At 40.5% G+C, this 19937-nt stretch overlaps 1 protein-coding gene across 4 annotated transcripts; it reads right to left on the bottom strand.

Annotated features, from left to right (window-relative positions):
* Positions 1–1778: 1778 nt before the first annotated feature.
* FBXL3 (F-box and leucine rich repeat protein 3) lies at positions 1779–19444 on the bottom strand. 4 transcript variants are annotated; one of them, XM_075718723.1, is made up of 5 exons: positions 19404–19444; positions 14502–14865; positions 12023–12145; positions 8708–8879; positions 1779–4472 (listed from the first exon to the last, which is right to left on the bottom strand). In XM_075718723.1, exons 2-5 carry the CDS (start codon positions 14862–14864, stop codon positions 3829–3831), a joined length of 1302 nt encoding a protein of 433 aa, XP_075574838.1. In that variant the 5' UTR covers position 14865; positions 19404–19444; the 3' UTR covers positions 1779–3828. The 4 variants fall into 4 exon arrangements, with proteins under 4 accessions (XP_075574838.1, XP_075574862.1, XP_075574854.1 ...); XM_075718747.1 differs by having other exon boundaries at positions 14514–14865; XM_075718739.1 differs by lacking the exon at positions 19404–19444 and adding an exon at positions 16516–16598.
* Positions 19445–19937: the final 493 nt, after the last annotated feature.

The following is a 19937-nucleotide window of genomic DNA, read 5'->3' as shown; positions in this document are numbered from 1 at the left end:
CTGCTGCCTTCAGTACCGTAACTGGGGATGCCGTCACTGAGGTTCTTCTGGTTTTGAAGTCACCACAACCAGGGAATACCTTGAAAAGCAGAGCAGGCTTCCGCTCTTCTGCTTACAATGCAGTCTAAGTTTGTAAGTCTGAAGCATAAAAAAACCCCACCATCAGCTGCTGATCGCAAATTAGCAATATTAGATAGTGAAAACAGACCTGACCAGCCATCCAGAGAACATCGTATGTTCAGTCTAGCAAAAACAGCCAGAATGGAAAGAATCCTCTCCTGTGTCATGCCATGCTTAAAGCACAGATGGAAGACAGGAGAGAAAGCACACCATGATCTCTGTGTCAAAGCACATGAACTACAACAGCCAGCAATGGATGCGATCCTGCAAGAAAAACCTAACAAAAAGCATGAACAGATGGGCACGTGGAGTATCTAAGGTTAATTGCGGTTCACTGTCCTAGTTTTGATACTATTAAACTTCAATCATATCTCCAAGGAGCTTGTTTCTACAGCACCTGTATTTTGGGAAAATTTAATTTACAGTTTGTAGTCTGAACTACAGGCACTGAAGTTCAGAGTCCCTTAAAGATTTCACAAATTTCCACATTAAATCACCGCTCTAGTCTTACATACAGCAGCAGCACTTGGCTTTACAATTCTGTCTGCCACCAATTAGACCGGCCAGAGCTGAAGACTGATCTCTCTGAAGTAAAGTTTAGGTTTTAGTCAGGCCTACTCCAAATATAAAGAGGCCCAGTTGACTCCTGCTTTAAATTCACAGGAAGTTAATTTGGCGCACATCAAACTTTAACAATAATTAGAATAGATATAGCTGATTTATACCCACGTGGTTAGATCAGTCTGCAGAGTGTTAGCAAAAGTTTCTGACTAAAAATCCCTAAAAAAACCACTGAAACGCACAGGTTTTTAGTTTTACGTAAATGACAGGAAACTACAAAGTTAATGTAAGCAGCTGCTCTTAAATTACTCACCCTTTCACTTTTGATACATCTCATGGTAAGCCAGTGTAACTGGCCAGGATTCCCCCAGCTGTTTGGTACCAACAGCTTTCGAGTGATTTTATACCCAAACCCTGAAGTGATGGAGCACTTGCGTTCAGAGGGAAGATTTGCCACTGCGCACGTTAACAACTCCTACCCAGAACTGGCCAACCAAGGCAATGCTGGATTATCTTCTGAAAACAACAGGAAAGGAAGGTGAACTCTGGGGGGAAAATGATACTATACGGCCGTAAGACGCCAGCGTTTGCATTTGTAGTGAACTTCATGACAGTCTGTGGTACTCTTGTTGCTACTCCTGTCAGGGATTTTTAAAATTTTTTTTAATTATTCTTTTTTTCCAACGTGTGTAGAATTACACAAGATTTGCTAAAAAGGAAGGTTGTAGCTTTTCCTGAAGCTGCTTAGAATATAGGCTTGCCTGGGCAGTTTGTGTTACAGCTGGATTATTTGAGATAAGGACGCTGCCATTGGTTTGATGTATAAAAACTGCCAACCTTCAGTGGAAGAGAGACAACTGCTTTCAAGTGGCTTTCTTACCCTTGGACATTCTGGTAACCGTTATGGTACTGTGTCGCACCTACGAAGGACTTTTTTTAGTCTGTGCAAGAAGACGGAGACCAAAGTAACTGTTCCCCCCCCAACTAAGCATAAAGCCGTCAACTGCTAACGTGTTCCCCGCCTCGGGATCCGACGGAGCGCTCTCTGTGAGAAGCGGAACGCCGGGTTTCAAGGACGTGAATTCCAGAAGCGAGGGAACTCGCGTATTTAGGTTGTGTCTTGCCTTTCAGTTATCCCCACTCCTGCAGCAGCAAGCAACAGACCAGCTTAACCCTGCCAACGTCAGGACACCAGCAGTCACGGGCCAAAGAGGTTTTAGCCGCCTTACTAATGAGATTACTTCGCACGGTAATTTAGTGAAAACACGTCCTCTTCCCCAGATTAGTACTGTTACTCCACCTTTATCACGCAGGCAACTCCCAGAGTCAGAATACAAAAAAACCACTGAGCTTGCTTACTTTTACAGACTAAATATATTGACACCTTTTATACAAGTAAAAGCAAATTATAGTATTTCATTAATTTAACAAATTCTAATACAAAACCCGCGTATTTCATAAAATGCAATTTTTAAATGAAAGCTTTACAGAAACATACAACTCCCCTGTAAAGGCTGTCCAGTCTGCCGAGCAATGTTTGCTCAAAATATAGTTATGAACTTAAATATGCTCATCAGTGTATTACACTTGAACTATACATCTGGATAAACAGTACTGAAATCAGAAATGAAGAAAATCTACTTATTACCAGACCTAGCTGTACAGCCCAAACGAGGAGAAGCCAGGAGCTGGAGCGGCTCTGCCTTGCCGGCGGCTGACTGCACCTTTCACACACATTCAGCAGTCAGGTCAATACTTTAGTGTTACCAATCAATGATGTAAAAGAGAAAATAATGCAAGTGTTGGCAGTAAGAAATGAGGTCACAAGCCACATCCAGATCACAGGCAATAACGTTGCCTACACCACTTACAGACTAAAAAACTTTCTTTAATAAAATCGATTTACCAAATAGTCAAATTTTTGCCTATTGCTCTACTACTCCGACACAAGTTTACTGCTTTTAGGTTTTTAAATATTATGAAACGATCAAACTAGCTGAATTAAAGGTATACAAAATGATCATCTATCAAACATTCACTTTATACATAAACATTTCTGAAACAGATTTTACAGTATACAATCAGTTTATACAGCTTAAGCAACTGTTACAACATCATTTCTCTCAAACTGAAAGCAGCTGAAAGGTCTGAGATTTTGTTAAAAAGTTCCTGGTCACCACTCAGATTTTAACTTTCTTGTCTCACGCTGTTCACATCCACGTCACCGCATTTAACACTGCTGGGTTCGTTTAATAAACTATACATGATTCCATCTAACCGTGTGCTGCAAAACCAGTTAACGTGCAAGAAAAGCTCATTACCTCCAATGTGTTTTTAAATACAATGTATCTACATTTTTCCCCAGGACGCTTTCGCTTCCTGAGCTAGACGTAAAATACCTTAAAACAGGTTTAGACACAGATCTGAGACCCCATAAGCAAACTACATTAAAATGCATAGAGGGGAAAAAACCCACACCGCTTTTTGTAGCTCGCGCTATTTGTTTGCGCCCTAAATACATTTTAGATGGATCTAATAATCTGTTGAGTAAGGTAGCAAACTTAGTATTTTAATTATCTAAACTACATTATTGTGTATTGCTCTTGCCTTTTATGACTTTTATATAAAAGAACGTGTATATTTCACAGCCCACTAAATACTCCTTATAATCTTAAATCTTGTCATCTAGGTGACTGGATTTAGAAATGCTATGGTCTGCAACAGAAGCATGCAATTTCAGTGGGGTTTTGTTTGTTTAAGATCAAATCTGATCATGTTCAATACTATTATCTAAATCAAAGAAGGACAGCACATTAAGACTGATATTTTTCAGGTACATTTTAGTATTTTAAATACATTTTTTATTTCCATAAAAGTCTGAGGTCACTGTCAATGAAAAAGAACAAATCTAAGACAGAAAACAGATTTTTGTTGGGATGAAAACGGGTTTTGGAGCTATCCATGATTTCTATTTTTGAATGTGGATTTCATAAATCATTTTTTGAATGAAAAATTATTTTTCTAGTCAAATGATGAAGTAACTTCCAGTAAAAACTACAGTATTAAATAAGCTTATACAGTAAATTGCAATATGGTAAGCTTGGGTTTAAGGTGCTATTCCATCCGCCCTGAAGTCCTTTAAGGACTTTACCATGTGGGCATCATGTCAGGGAACCAGACTCTACCGAGATGCTTTGAAACTTCCCAGTGAATCTGCTCCAAGCTGTATTTCTGATCAGGAATCAAAACTTCCTCCATAATAGAAAGCTGAGAGAGACGACCGCCACACATCTTCACAAACTCAACGAAGGCACTGCAAGAGACTTCGCACTCTCCTAGGCCAACAGCTGACAGGTACTTGCAGCGTTCTGCAATACGGATCAGCTCCTCATCCAGTGGCCGTAATCCATTGGCGCACACCACCAGTTCAACGAGCCGAGGACACGTCATCCCAACGCGGCCGAGTACGTCTTTGCTCACCGATCTTCCAAAGTAAAGGTGAGTGACAGGTATTTCGTAACGAAAGAACGGGTCAAACTCTTCTTCGTACAAGAAAAAGTACATTACTAAATTTACTTTAGGAGAATGCTTGATGAAAGCGTCCCAGCTGCTCTTCTGAATCGTGTGGAACTGAGTCTGTCCAGGATTCTCACTGACAACATCAATGCGCAAGTGTTCTAACCTGACATGTTTTTCAGAAGACAAAGCAAGCAGAAGCTCATCACTCAGCAGGTGGTAGTTCAGCGCCAACTCACGTAAACCGTGACACTGGTCAGCCACGCAAAGGATGCCTGGGAAAAGAGAACATTACGGAAGGGGTCACACAGGTAAATATGCTAATAACTGAACAAGAAACCCAAGAGTGAGCTTGTTCATGTACGTCAAGAGGGTGCAAAGACCACGTACTTCAACATGCAATCAAGACCTAACATCAAAACAAAATCACCCTGGACAACCAGAGCACGAATCTTCTTCACGTAAGCATGGTCCTGTGACTTCTTTGTACCCACACCGTAAGATACACATACACGCTACGGAAACGTAAAGAGGTTAACACACTGCATCATATACTTTCCTGTGGGCGTCGATCCTCACGTGACAAATACATAAATAGCATAACTCTGACTGTTCTGCCCTGTTGTAAGGCCACATATACTCAAATTCATTTTTGTAAAAGGGGCTTACTCATAATAAAAGTATTTTCCTAGCCTGCTCTGGAAGAACGGCTGTCCCTCTCTGTGGCTGACAAAGCAGCCATGAATGAAATCTGTCACCTGAGGAAAGCAAACATAAAATGAATGCTAGATTTCAATTAAATACAGAAGTTGCTGCTGTCAGTACTTGTTCTTTCTAGAAAAGCATAGATATTTAAATTGTGAAAAACAACAGCAAAAAGAGGGAAAACACTAAAAATTGGGAGCAGTAATTCTTAGAATAGCGATTTTCAGACTCTCCCTTTAACGACTCATAATCTGCTGCTCATGGAAGACAAAGACATTAACAAAAAGAATTCAGTTCAGTCTAAGTCCCACTCATCCTATTTGCAGATACAAGCAATGGTACCCCACTGGTAACAGTACTTTAAAAAAAAAAAAAAAAAAAAAAAAGCACTAAAAAAAGCAGAGAGTCCTCTGCATTTCATGTGACCCAGAAAACTGTGTGAAATTCAGGATGTGGTCTTTCCATTAATAGAGTAGATGAGAACATAGCATTTAATATGTAACTGAAAAACCTGAGCGCAATACACCGTAGCTTTGAAGGAATGGGAAGAAGTATAGAAAGACAGCAGTTATTTTAAGATGCAGCTGTTAAACTCAAAAGCCTATACTGTACCTAAAAAAAAATTTTTAAAAATTACTGTAAAAAAAAAAAAATTGCCTTGCATGAATATATAGACCAAAAAAGCAGGTATTTTCCACCTGGGGATCTTCAAGAACACATGCATCAGAAGGTCTTCTAACTATATAAAATACTGTTACTTTAAATATAAAAAGTTTGTTAAATGAATAAAAAAGAGCAGAACTTAGGTAAACAGAATTTTAACCCAACTCTTATTGCAATTATTTCTGGTAAAAACAGTTCAGAAATGTAAGCATACTCATTATTTCATTCAGGGCTACTATGACCACTCCATTTAAGCAGACTCAAGACATGTTGCTTCATAATACCTAGGTCTGTTGACACATGAAATATTTTAAACAATTTAAACATTCAGATACGTTGTCTCGTCACTACAGTTTCAGAAAACAACTTGCTACAAATATAGCATCCAAACCAGCTTGTTATCCAGACTGCCATCCTTCAAACAATGATCTTTGTTAACTTTAAGAGTATATTATTGACTAGTGCAATGCAAAAAGGGAAGAACTGGGGTTCAACTTGCTGCGTTTTTTTGTGGGTCTAGGACTGGATATCCATATCGCATACTGGTAAGGAAATGATGTATCTATTGTGCATATAGAATTGACAATTAACAGAGCGTAGATAGTTACTGGCGGGCCTGCCTGGAGCCCGTGCCGCAAGTGGTACATTTACAGAACGTCCCTAGGTGCTGCCTAAACCTTTGTGTCACCCAGGAGTAAATTGCTCCGATACCACGCAGCACAGATTTGCATCAAAAAAAGCCCTCTACTAAACTGCCGATGCAGACACACCCTACATCCACTCTTCCCCCACTTCAAAGAGAAGCAACCCTCCTACCCCTAAAGCAGCGCAGAAACACCGCCTTTACAGAAATGCTTTCAGCTCCGTCTGTTTCAATAGCTAATATTTCAGGTAATAAACAACAGCACATCAATGCGGTTTTAAAAATAACTTATTTTGTTTTACAAGGTACTGTTGCAGTTGTAATGCAAGTTAAAGTTCAGAGGGAAACAGCAAGCAGAAGAAACTTCAGATATGCTCACGAAGATTAGAAATACATCACAGCCTCTGTATTCCCCATCCCAAATCCAAACACGCCTCTCTTTGTACAGTAACTTAGGGATTATTTAGAGCATCCTTTGGAAGCAATTCACAATTTGATATCAATCTGTTTCCTTTATCCCCCCAGCAGCGGAGTCTCTCTTGCACTACCTGCATTACTCTTCTCTGTCCTTCACTAATAAAATTCTTAAGAACTAATCTGGTGCTGAACGTTCCCCCCCAGCTGCACATTATACCATTCTCAATGCATCTATAAGTAAGTAGTTTTGCATAACTCATGGCCTTTTTGGTTCAGTTAAAGTTTTTCCACATTTATAGCAGCCTGCTAATTTTAATATTCCCATTAGAAAATAAATCCAGGTAAGTCTCGGTGCTCTAAGTTTCTCATTTTCCTTCAAGAGTCTCATTTTTGCAGCTTGCCTTCTCTGAAGCCAACCACACACATACCAGCTCCTTTCTTTTGTTCTGCTTTTTTCTCCGTCTCAAGGCAACCCATACCCCAATTAAGCAATCAAACCCTACTGCCATTTGCTCAGCACTCTCTGGTTTTGTCACTAATGCATCTGATCCCACTCTATTCACCTCCACTCAATGAAGGACAATAGCAGTTGTGCTCCTTGCCCCTTAAACAGGGGCTGCCATTTCATATCCATTGTTCCTTCAATTTAAAACATCGTACAAGATAGATCATACATCAGAGTACAAGAGTCAAACAACTTTGTAAACCTGTGCCCCTCTCCCAAATTATCAAGTGTACAATGTTCTGTAAAACCTTTTAGCAAGGATTAGCCACATGCCAGCAAAGTCTGCTAGTGCTGACAAGTTACTCTTGGATCCAAGTCCAAGGAAATTACTGTCTCCGCCTAGCTACAAACTACTGCTGGAGCCTCTTGGCAGACACACTACGGATCCTGTACTTCTCAGACACGCAAGGATTCTCAAGCGAAATTATAAGTCAGAAAAAACAGGCACTCGAGCTAACTTAAACAACCCCCCATCTACAATTACGAAACTTTGAAAGAAGTAACATTCCAGAAGTAACATTCCAGTTAACACGCTGGTGAACATTTTGCTGGTAAATATGCTGCAAAACAAACCTGTATTTTCAGGACTTCTTTATACAAAACTGAACACAAAGTTTTGTTCAGGAGCTACACCTGCAAAAGGTATTAAGTTTGCGATTTGTTTGTTACCACTACAGCAATGTGCCCCCTGCTACAGTATCATTTTCCCTACCTATTAGGAGTCCTGCTGGTGAATTTTACATATAATATACCTAATATTTACAGTGGCAATATGTTTTCATGAAGAAAGTTATGGTGACTACAGCAGTTCTACTTATCCTCAGAATAGGAATTTAACTAAGTTGCAAGCATTTCATTTATCATTCCTCTTCCATTTCTCAGTGAAAAACTGTAAATGTTAAGTAGATGGGCTGTGACTCAATCTTAAACTTGTTGTGCACTGCATAAATCTTCCACAAACATTAATTCCGTGAACTTCAACAATCTGAGTGCTTTCATTCCGATACAAGCTGACTTCATTCTTGCTACAAACACACTTAGTGTTAATGAAGTACATTTGGTAATGGTAAGAAGTTCTGCACAGCTCAGTCTCACCTCCCCTTTGTTGATGCTGTCTGCGCTTATTCTCCAGATTAAACTGCTTGCTTTCAGAATGACTACACCAGCATCTTCAAAATCCATGACACTGCAACACTCAAAACCCATACACAATGAACCACGGAACTCAAGTTCCAAAAAGCTTAATAATACTGGAATACTTTAAATAGTCATTGCAAAGTAGTGCACTATCAAGTCAACACATACTCTTTTAAGCTCCACAAGTTAGTTATTTGTCCAGAACAGACACGCACTATTTTATTATCAGCTCAGCAGTCACTCTGCAAGTGGTGGGATGGATGGATTGACAACCAGTTGAATTAGTATTTTATTCAGTGACAGCTGCTGTAGATATCACATTCATCCCCACTCTCACCCCACCCCTACTTTTTCAGGAGTTTACTGTTTTCAGACAGAATTTAATGCATACATTTAAAAAAACAAAAAAATCCAACCCAAACCAAAACACAGTAGCTTACCAGCTGGAGAAACATGAGGACAACTGCTCATTTTCAACAGTTTGAGCGTGTCACTGTTGTTAGCCACGAGCACTTTGAGAGATGGATCATCTACTGGTGTATCGTCAATCTTAAGTGAAGAGAGGGATTTGGAGTTTACAAACACCACTGTCAGTGCAGAAATAAAGTGAGACTGGAAAAAAGAAAAAAGTTTAAATGAAACAGTAGTATCTGAAATAAAAATCTCAGTGGTTTTACACTGTACACAGCAGTCCTAGTTTTCTTTTACTTATTGACAGCATTCGCTGAAAAAGCATTCTTTCGATATTGCATAATTAAAAATTAATACTAAAACTGACATATTTTTGAGTAGAGGAAGTATAACAACTTTTCGCTATCAGTCTATGCGTTTGGCAATCAGAACATCTAACATTAAACATAAACCAAGAACCTGACCCAGGACAATCCACTACACAAATTTATAGGAAGACGACGAGCAAAGAGAAAGCCTAGAAGCCCTGATTTTGAGGATAACTTGCAAGTCACGCTCTAAAAGAAGCATCTTCTAGAACAGGCATTCCCACGTGGTGAGTTGTGCTGCATTGGTGAGATCCAAACACAGCCAAGAGTGGCAACCCTGTACTGTTAAGATGTGTCCAAAGCCAAACGGTGCCACTGCCTGCCTACCATCCACACAGAGTATTTAGCGTTTGAGTGGATTTATCTTGCAAGGCTAACTGGAGTGGTCCAAACAGAGCCAAGGAGCAGGTGATCAATTAATTACTGGTGAAACAGCATAGATAATGTAGGTGCAGTGCTCAAGGTTGCTCCTCAGCATTTTCACATAACCACTGCAACTTACCAGTGAAGACACCTTAACTTGAGAAACGCAGACTAAGGAGCAGATGTAGCAGTGCTTGTAGAAATCACTGGTGGTATGAAGGAAGTGAATAATTAGCTTATCTTCGTGAGTTCTTACAAGACTGACTGAACAGCAGACAAAAAAAAGTACTTCCTCCATGCACTACATTAAGTATCCCATAAAATTACCTGCTACTTTGATTTCAATACTGTTTCACTCTGAGCCACATGCACATATAGAATCCTGAATACAGGTATATGAGAGAAGGCCTGGCAACAGTATTTGCTCGTTCTTATGTGATGTGTTTGTGGTTTTTGCTAAAACTCACTCATTCGTATTTTCACATTAGCATAAACTGTCAAAGTCAGTTCATGCAAACGGAAACAGAAAGTCCAAATCAGAAGCATCAGGCATTTTGACTTTAGAGACCACTTCTAACTATACTGACAATTCACTGATTATACGTTACATACTGAAGAAAAGGTGCTTTAATAATATTTCCACTCTGTATTCCGAAACTGTTAGTACTGTGGTTTTTTTTTATTTAGAATGTAATTCGCTTCACTAAGAAGGCCATTAAATAGAAAGGCAAAAGAAAGTTAACCATGTTTACAGAAACAGGTGACTTGAAACTGTAGTTCGAAGAGCCAACGGAAGACAGGCAATATCCCAAAATGTAAAAGCTGGCGATCTAATGTCTTTTCAATATTGCCATTTAGGTAGCCTATAGTATGATTCTTTAAAAGATTCATGCAAAATGTGCTTAGTGAAAAGACCAGTCAACACAATGCTAAATGTGATTTACAAGTATTTGCCAGATGTCACATTACTTGAAATCAGAAGAGCACCGATGAACATAATGCAAAGTAGTTCAGACTTCCTATACAGCCTGATTAAAAAAAAAAAAAAAAAAAAGTGTAGCATTAACCATTTTTCAGATCCATTCATCTTTGCCTGCTTGTCAACCAACGGGCCTGTTACTAGTGGCTTCCCACAAGAACTTATTCATGGTCCAATTCAGTTCTTTAGCTTCACTCATGGTCTAAGAAAATTTGAAAATCATTGCTGGTCCCATATACTGGTAACAATATTATTGGAGTGGTAAACATCAAAAGGCAAATTATGCCTAGAGTTGATTCTGGCTCATTTTGCATGTATTTTTTTAAAGGCCACATGTGAACCTATTAGGAACAAAAAAAGGAAGCCTGTATTTTAGAACCTTTGAAGCTGACTACGACCATAGCATCAATGACTACAAATAATTATTCAGCAAGCTAAACAGGACTGTACCATACCCCTCCAGTGAAAATTAAGTAAGACAGGTAAACCAGCATTCAGATTAAGAAATAAAACAATACGCAAGAGCTGAAAGGACAAAGTATTACACACTGAGACTGTGGATTTTTTTCCCCGCTACGTTCAGGTTTTCTTATAGTCACATCTCAAAGCACATCAAAAAAGGAAAAAACCATACAAAAACTAATTAAAGATCTGGAAAGCCTCTTTCAAAATTAAGGATTAAAGATACATATTCAAGAGAACTCCATGATGTGGCTGCGATCACTGCCAAGGATAATAATTGTTAATCCTCTGTAGCTAACCTTGCTTAAACCCTATAGCCTACTTCCCTTCCTGAGGCTGTCCCTAGTTCTTCCTTGTCCTTGTTGCCATCATCAGCAATGACATCACTGAGATCCCGCTAATAGTCTAGTTGTATCCGGTCCTTCACATACGCGTGGACTGGATTCAAGAACTGAGGCTGTGACACATCCGAGATGCCCCTGCCATAGAACAAGCAGCCTGGGTTACCCCAACTGCTCTCCTGCTTCTCAGCAATGGTACATTTCTACCTCACTAGCCTGAATTCTTGTTTAGAAGCACATGTAAGAGATTTGTTGTCTTCTAGATTAGACACCTTCTAACAAAACCTAATTTTTGGTAAACACGCAAGGTATAAATCTGGCAGAAAATTTCAGAAATACAGTGCACTTTGCCTAAGAATCTGACACCTGACTGCGTGACATGAAATATTGAAAATCATGATCGTATGACTTCCTCAGGAGAGCTCAAAGATAATATAATCCCTACAGCAAGTCCATATGGATAAAACTCTACCACTCATTCGATTATAATCATCTCCTAAACATCCCCCACAGTCCCACAGTACAATTCCACAGACAGGAATTGTCTAGCCTCCTGACTTGCAACATATTGCCCAGTATTACACTGAGGTCAGCAGACAGGAAGGCTTGGAAGAACAAGGTCAGGACTAAGTTCTCACATGATGCAGAGGTAAGCGAAACAGTTATCCATCTTAGTACAACACCTTAGTTCCTCCCTTTAATAGAGCACAATAATGAAGTTTTCTCTATCAAAGATTTATATTTTTACAATAAAACTTTTCGTAAAGTTATAGAAATACTGTACGAACCACTGCAACACTTTGCTATAGAAATATATACATATTAAAATACCTTTGGTAAATCCATGAAGCTCGGCCGGGCAGTTGAAATTAGCCCAAGGGTTTTCAGAGAGCAATTCACAAGCTGTGATAAAATATCACAAGCTGCTTCTGCAGATTCCTTGCTACTGTCCACCTTAAAACAAAACAGATTTATTGTTCAGAAAACACTGCCTCAAACACACTCTTCACAAAAAAGCAGAGTAGAATAGATGTACTTTAATGTTTTTTTCACTTTACCTTCCAAAATGTGATGTCAAAAAAACCCACTAAACACTTCACTAGCAATCCATCAATGTCATTCTTTTTTCCCCAAAAAGCAGATACCAAAAATCCAAGACAATTTGCTATCTCCTAAACACTTTGGTAAAATTTAGCATGGTGAGGGGTCAGCTAAACAGTTTGTTCCAAGATATTCAATCCACATGAAATAATAAGCAAGTGGAGGTTCATGTGGCTCCAGAGCCTACCCCACTTCCTCTTTACATTCTTCCTTATCAAAATGTGGGAATTCTGTAAATCCTTTACTGTGTGAGAAAGCTGCGTCCTTTTACGGTGACTCAGCTCATAGCACAGAGCTGCTGGAGAGTTAAGTGCCTTATCATTTGAACCTACATGACTGGGCCTTCATCATTAATACCATAACAGATATGCAATGGATACTCTGAAAAAAAAAAAAAGTGCTCATTAGTCAGCTTGTTACACAAACCAAAACACTTAATGTGCCTCCAGTGGATTTTCCCCAACACTCAGAGAGCGTTCAGAATAACCTCTTACATACAGTAGGTGTGACAACGTTGCACACCTATAGAACAGTAAAAAGCTTGATCACAAGATAATTTTAAGTCTACCATAAGCCATGCTACTTTGTCAGCAACTGATCTAAGCCCAGTGAATGTTCGTCTTCCACTCAAACACGAGCTGAAAAACCTCAATTTTCAACAATCAAATCTTTCTTTGCGTACAAAAAAACCCCCCAAGTTTTCAGCCTTGACAGAGTAACAGCCAGTGTTATATCCACTTCCTTGTGATTATCCTTGCTACTTAGTGTCTCCTGCAATCCAGTGTTCATTCTGCAACACTGAAGGAGAACTGAAGGGACACATTCAAGAAACGATGTGGGTATCATCCTACCAGTGAAGGGCATCTGAAATCCTTCAAAAACACTTGGTGCAAAGCAGCGCAGACAGGAGATAGACACTGGAAGGTCATTCCAATACTGCCATAAATTTTCTTTAGTTGGACACTGATAAAAGCCCTGCAAACCTTGCGATAACAGTTTGTATCTGGTATTGCATCAAGCAGTAGCAATACACGTGATCAGAGGTGCCCCAGCTACCCACACACTGATGGTTCCTACGTTAAAACCGCCAGATCTCAGAAACAAACTAGTATGTCCACCTTGCTGCAGAAGTCATTTCCTTTCCAAATTTGTCACATAGCTGATGCATATGCAAGCCATGACTGTTTCACAGCACCCTTCCAAAACAGTGATATGTAGGCCAGTATTAAAGGTTTTCATCTGCTGAAAATAATTCCATGATGTTAACAAAGCCAATTCTCTCCAAATGGTATTTCTCAGCCAAGCACAATCAGTAGACAGTAGCAGATCCTGTGCAAATCCCATGTACTTTTTCACTTAGCTGAAGCTGTGCTGAGTAGCTGCCATACACGGACAATCCCACACAATTTAATACTAAAACTGCTAGTTGCTTACTAGTAGTACTGAAGTTACTCTCTGTGTATTAGACGTTTTCTAACCATGAATATTAGATCCAGCTCCCTACAGGATGTGAAATGGGGAAATGCTCAATTTATGCATCCTGCTCAAACTTAATTCTGAGGCAGGTACCCACACGTACAGTAGTATCAGATCTAAAGTATTTCTGCCCACTCACTGAGGCAGAATTTTAAGCAGCTAAGATGCTACAAGAAAAAAACAAAACAAAACAAAAACCCCCAAAAAACCAAAACACCAAACAAAAAAATCCCCACCTAATGGAATTAAGGCAATGAAAAGGTATGTTCAGAACTGTTATTCCAGGTTTTGGTCCTGAGGTAACCACCATGTCTATATGCCCATTTAGAGAACTGATTTCTTCAGTATGCTAGACCTGAAAACAAGGCCTACCACATGGAGAGCTGCCATATTTCTTTTTAAATAACTGACAATCCTAATCACAAAAATAACATCATAAGCCTTTCCTAACATTTAGTGATGTTCTTTAATTTTCAGCATGTTAAAAAGTTTTGATCACAGTTGTCAATTACCACTTATCATCAGTATTTCAATTATTGACATTAAATCTTACTTCTCATGCTTTGATATTTATATAGATGAACCATCAAAACTGTCTCAAAAGTATCAGAGACACTTCCTTAAAATATTATGAATAAAAGGAAAAAAAAAAAAAAGAAAAAAAAAGAACTAAGTTTAGCAGATGTTTTTATTTTTATAAAATTACTCTTGAAAAGCCTATAAAATGCACTACCTTGAAGCTTACATACTGCAGGTGATTGGAATGCCTCTTTATTATTTGCTTGATTAGTTCCGGATGCGTAGCCCTTAAGTAAGACGTAGCCGGTTGATTCAGTTCAAACTCAAAACACCTCCAGAGATCAGGCATATGAAACACTTGGTTCCAGCTTCGGCAGACCTGTGATGCATGAGCACGATCCAGAAGGGGCAAGTACTGAAACACCTGCAGGATAATGTCTTGAAGCAGGTTCGCCCAGTCAGGACTCTGCACAGCTATGGTTTTCTCATCTACAACCTTGTGTCTCTTGGATTCTTTCCCGGTTGTCTCTTCAGATGAACTGCTATTGGCCTCAGTAGTTTTCCTTCCTCGTTTCATTCTATAAAGAGAATTTAAAAAGAAAAAAAAAAAAAATCTATCTGTTTTGTAAATGTAACAGAGCTGAAAAGAACAATATTAATAGAAAACTGTGGAGGTGAAAAAGCCTGTTTTCTGTAACTATGCTTTTGCAGGGTTTTTTTTCTCCCCTACCTGAGGGAAAAAAACCTCAAGTAACAAGTTTGAAGTTGTAGTCTAAAAATAACATCACCATCTAAATAGGTATCTTCAATATGACTTCTTTAATCATTAACAGTGCCAATCCATTTATGACAGTCACTCTCCTTTAGTATTTCACTTTTGTGTTTGCGAACACTCTGAACCTAATTTGCTTTACTGTTTTGTTGATTATCACTCTACTCTCCTACTAATGGAAAGATACTCTTCTGAACACTTTTGTGAATGCTGACATTCAAATTGCTGCCCCAGTCTTATTTACCAGGAATAACATTTGAAACTGTGGAAGGCAAAAGGCGGGCAACAAAGTAAATAATGAGTGTACGCATGTTTGCAGGCATTGCATCTTGCAGATGTTGAATCTCGCCAATTCATTTTTAGTCCCAGACAGGAAGAACCTTTATTTTCTTTTTATTTATTTAAAGAAAGGTGATTTCAGTATGTACCTATTTTAAATCAGTATCCTTAAAAACAGAACATTGGTGTGCTTTCATTTTTCCAACTAACTAGTAAATAGGGATTATGAAAGATTTCCAGTAACAGGCTGGAAGTTTCAACCCACAAAAAAAGTTTACGAAGAGTCAGTGAACTTCCTTCAAAATCATATTAAATTCAGCAAGTCTGAGGCAAAATGTTATCTCATTCTCAGTAGCATATACATCTTCCATAGTGGTCTCACTTACACAAGTTCTGCCTTATATTAAAGAGAAAAAAAACCCCACCACTACATACATCTGAAATAAATCTAGCATTGGGTTTTGATCAAGGTGTGTTCTTTTGTACATGCCAGCTTACAACTGAACTTAGCATGCGATCATTTATTTTTTAAAACCTCAATGCGATGCACATCATGTCCTAAAGGACTAGGAATCAGACCTCACACTAAACTACAATACACTCAATTCTAGTCTCTAAAAACCTAAGAGAATCTGGTGGCAGGGTGGGCTTGATATGTATAAACATCCCCCAGCCCCCATGATTTCTTGTAAGATAACCGTGGACTCCATAAACACTGAAATCATTCTGGTTTAACACTGAAGTACAATTACACATGTAAGATTATCATATGCCTAGTTCATTTGGGATCTGGACAAGTAACCTTCCCTGCTACGTACTGGAACTGAGTAAAAGTTTAGAAGTCTCTTTTAAAACAAAGTGTAATACACTAGATATACAAGGAAAAAAAAATTAGACTGTTTACCATCCAATGCATCACAGATTATTTTTTCAAAGCCAGCATCTCCTTACCTATCCTTAAAACACTTTAATCCTACCTACTCACATGACAAAAGCAAGCTATCACTTAAGATCTGAAGCTATTCATAAAATGATGTAAACAAACCTGAATGTACTGTCATGAAAGACTGATGAACAGAATTTGTCTCTTGGGTTTTTTCAACTTCAATTTTTAATCCCAGTGGCACCTGAAGGCAATCGTAAGATGAAAACACTACCGGCAAAAATTTCTACTTACTTCCTGAGACCTATGTACTGTGATTCACAGCTCTGCACAGCTCTGCAAAACACAACTCTTGTGCCGAAACAAACTTTCCACACGAAAGACAGTTCTGTTGCTGAGCCGCTAACTTCACTGGTACAGAAGAAAAAGAAAACTGAACAGTAACTTAGAACCATCTGCAACTAACAGAAAGTTGAAGGAACTGGATTTTGCAACAGTGAAAACTGAACAATTAAACAACTAATCAAGAATTAGATTAGCAAATCCACTGAAAACCTGTCATGTTTGTGCTTGAGATAACTGCTAAGCATAGTCCAAGAATATTATTTGTAGTGTGAAATGCAATATTCCTTTAAACTTTAGGCTAAACAGATATTCCAAACTATTGGGTTATAATGAGCAATTACCGTACACAAGCTCTTCACTTGCCAAATTTCAGACAGCACGTTTGATGTCTTTAAGTCTTTCCAAAGCCATCTCTTGTTAATCTGTAAAAAACTACACAAGGTAACTGACTTGGCTCTCCAAGTCTTCCTTTACAGAGATCCTGCCTCATCTTTCACTAACAAGGTAACATATGTGCATACATTTTCCAGTTAGGTATGCTACTTTTATCACTGCATTAGGGGGTCAAGTTCTGGATTTTCTGCCTTATCCCATTATAGGGGCTATTGTCCATGTACAGTAGAGCTGATTCACATACACAGTACATTTACTATAACTGATCTTTTCAAAGACATGAGCACCAGATCTAATTTTTTTGTTTGTTTTTGAGAAGACCAGGGGTGGTTTCCACTGACAAAACCGTATGAATTTTTCAGCTGGAAAAATAAACTCTGAGACATGGCTGATGGAAGTGGATCAGGTCATCAACAGCCAACTTAAAAGTTGCACCTCTGAGCTAACTTTGATGAGTTCTAAGTAGTTAATATATGCTGGTTAGATCAAAGCCCACTCTTGAAGTTGTGGGGTACTATCCCAAGTTTTTATAGACAGCCAGTGAAGAAAAGAGACAATACGGCCATCACTAGAGCTATACTGATGATGAATTTCAGGCCACAGTCTTCCAAGAAAATAAGATGCCATGTGTTCTAACTGCCATGGCTTGCAAAGTAGGGGATGGAAAAAGACATTTCCAGACAACTTTTTTTGTTACTTGCATCTTGGGTGCTCCTGTAATTGAAAAGAGAGAGTAATCATAAGTTTGCTAAAGTATTTCCTTCCGTAACTTTTTCCAAAGAGGAAAAAAAAAGTCTAAGCTCAAGACTAAAAAAAAAAAAAATAGCATTTTAAGAATTAGATGACTGTTTTGTCATCTAATTTCTAATTAATTTATCTAATTTTTGTCATTTTGTTTCATAATTTCAAGTATTGGAACAGCTTTTTAAAAATGTAATTGGTGTCAACCTCTTAACATGCCTAACAATAAAACAAATTGAAAACTGAAATAATGCAGATTTGCCTACCGAAGTTTGCAGAGTCATCTAAAATGCAGTTATTAAAAAAAAAATAAGGCCACGTAAGAGAGTAAACCTTTCTGCAAATTTAATATAGGAACAGGCAAATGCATTTAGGCACTTCGTTTTATGTATGACAGTCTAAAGATCTAACCATTTTAAATCCAAGGCCAACAGAAATAACTTTTCAATGAGGAAGATACTGATGCAAAACTCCACGCTAGCATATTACTGTATAGGTACAACCTATTTTTAAAACAATGATTGATTGCTTATCACTTCTTACAACACTTGAACCGTCAATCTTGCTTTTAACTCTCTCTGGCATGCTCAGGATACACTTATCACTGGTCAGTTTTTACAAATTGCTGCTATAACTTTGCTTTAAAAATCTAAGATCTTGACAGAAAGGGGGAAAAAAGAAACAACCAAAAAACCCCAAACAACCCCCAACAAAAAAGACAAACAAACCAACCAACCAACCCAAAACGCCCCTACCAGGACAAAAAGATGTATGAAATCGGGATGCTTAACTCCTTAAGATTTTCCAAGTAAATCTCTCAACCCATTGTAACGGCTGGTTTCTGAACTCCGCATCTGGGCGCAACCCACGCTATCTTGCTCGCAGTACTAGTCGCGTTCAACCATAATCACAGAATCGTTTAGGTCGGAAAAGACCTTTAAGATCATCAAGTCCAATCGTGAAACCTAGCCCTGCCAAGTCCAACACTAAACCGTGTCCCTACACACCACATCTGCACGTCTTTTCATCACGGAGTCCAAGTCACCAAGTAGGAGGAGGAGCAAAGCACATGCTTAGCGTTGTTTTTATTGCTGGGTAAGGTGCAGACAGCACACAATGGCAGTTAAAAAAAAAAAAATCCAACAACTGTGCACGCCTGTTTACATCCCGCTGATAACGCTTGCCCATGAACAAGTCTAGCTGCGCTCGCTGTGTTGCTTGCACGCGAAATAAGGCTGTTCTAGAAAGGAAGGGAAGGGTGCGTGCGCTAATGGGGGGTGCGGACTGACAAAGGGGGCGACCCAGACACAAACCTAACCCCTAATCGCCCTGAACAACTGGCTCTGCCGAGAATAATGCGGGATTTAGGATTTTATTAGTGTCACCACGAGAAGGCTGCGGGGCAGCGACACTCCACGAATACCGAGGGCTGGTTTTAAGCCCCGCTACTCCCGCAGAAGCTTCGCCTCAGGGGCGGCTCCTTGCGGCCCAGCCCCAGCCCGGGGCGCGGCGCCGCGGGGCTCCGGCAGCTCCCGGGGCTCCGGCAGCTCCCGGGCGGGCGCTCCGCTACCGGGCAGGGCCCCAAGCGCCGCCATCCCCCGCAGGGGACCCCCTTCTCCTCCCGACATCGGCAGCGCAGCCGGGGTGCCGAGGGAGCTCCTGCTGCGCCGCCGCCGCCGGCCACCCCCTTCCAGTCCCCTCACCTGACGGCTCCCCGCTGCGCTTCGCATCAACCGGGACTCGGGCCGCGCCGGCGCCTCCGCTCCGGCCACATCAGCTCCCTCCACCGCAGCCGACCCCAGCGCCTCCTTCGCCCGGCAGTCCCGTCCGTGCCGCGCCGCCCCGCCCCGCCCCGCCCGCCTCGCTGCTTCCCTCCTTCCCTCCTTCCCTCTCTGTTTACTTCCCAGCAGCGGAAGCGACGCAAAGCAGCCAAAATGGCGGCGGGCGGGCTGCGAGGCGGCGCCTCCCCTCCCCTCCGCCCCACGAGCGAGGCGCTGTGGGCGGCGGCGGCCCGCCCCTCACGGCCGCCGTGCAGCGGGGCGGTGGCGGCCGGCCCCGCCGAGGGCAGCGGCTGCTGGCGGGCAGCCGGCTCGTCCTCCACACCTCTCCCCGGCCGCCTCGGCTCGGCGCTGAGCGCCTCCTGCCTCGGCGTACGCCTGCTCCGCGGGCCGGCGCGGCGGGCAGGCCGCTGGCTTCGCCTGGCTGCTGCGCTGCGCTGCGCTGCGGCGGGGCGAGGC

Source organism: Pelecanus crispus, chromosome 1 (assembly GCF_030463565.1).
Source record: "Pelecanus crispus isolate bPelCri1 chromosome 1, bPelCri1.pri, whole genome shotgun sequence".
Classification (NCBI taxonomy): domain Eukaryota; kingdom Metazoa; phylum Chordata; class Aves; order Pelecaniformes; family Pelecanidae; genus Pelecanus; species Pelecanus crispus.
This window is presented reverse-complemented; position numbering and strand designations above follow the sequence as displayed.

Coding starts and splice junctions, on each gene's coding strand:
- FBXL3 (XM_075718723.1), bottom strand. CDS start 14,864: ATGAAACGAGGAAGGAAAACTACTGAGGCCAATAGCAGTTCATCTGAA. Junction 12,146..14,501: donor TGCAGTATGTAAGCTTCAAG/GTAGTGCATTTT, acceptor TTTTGTTTTAAG/GTGGACAGTAGCAAGGAATC. Junction 4,473..8,707: donor TCCTCATGTTTCTCCAGCTG/GTAAGCTACTGT, acceptor CTCTTTTCCCAG/GCATCCTTTGCGTGGCTGAC.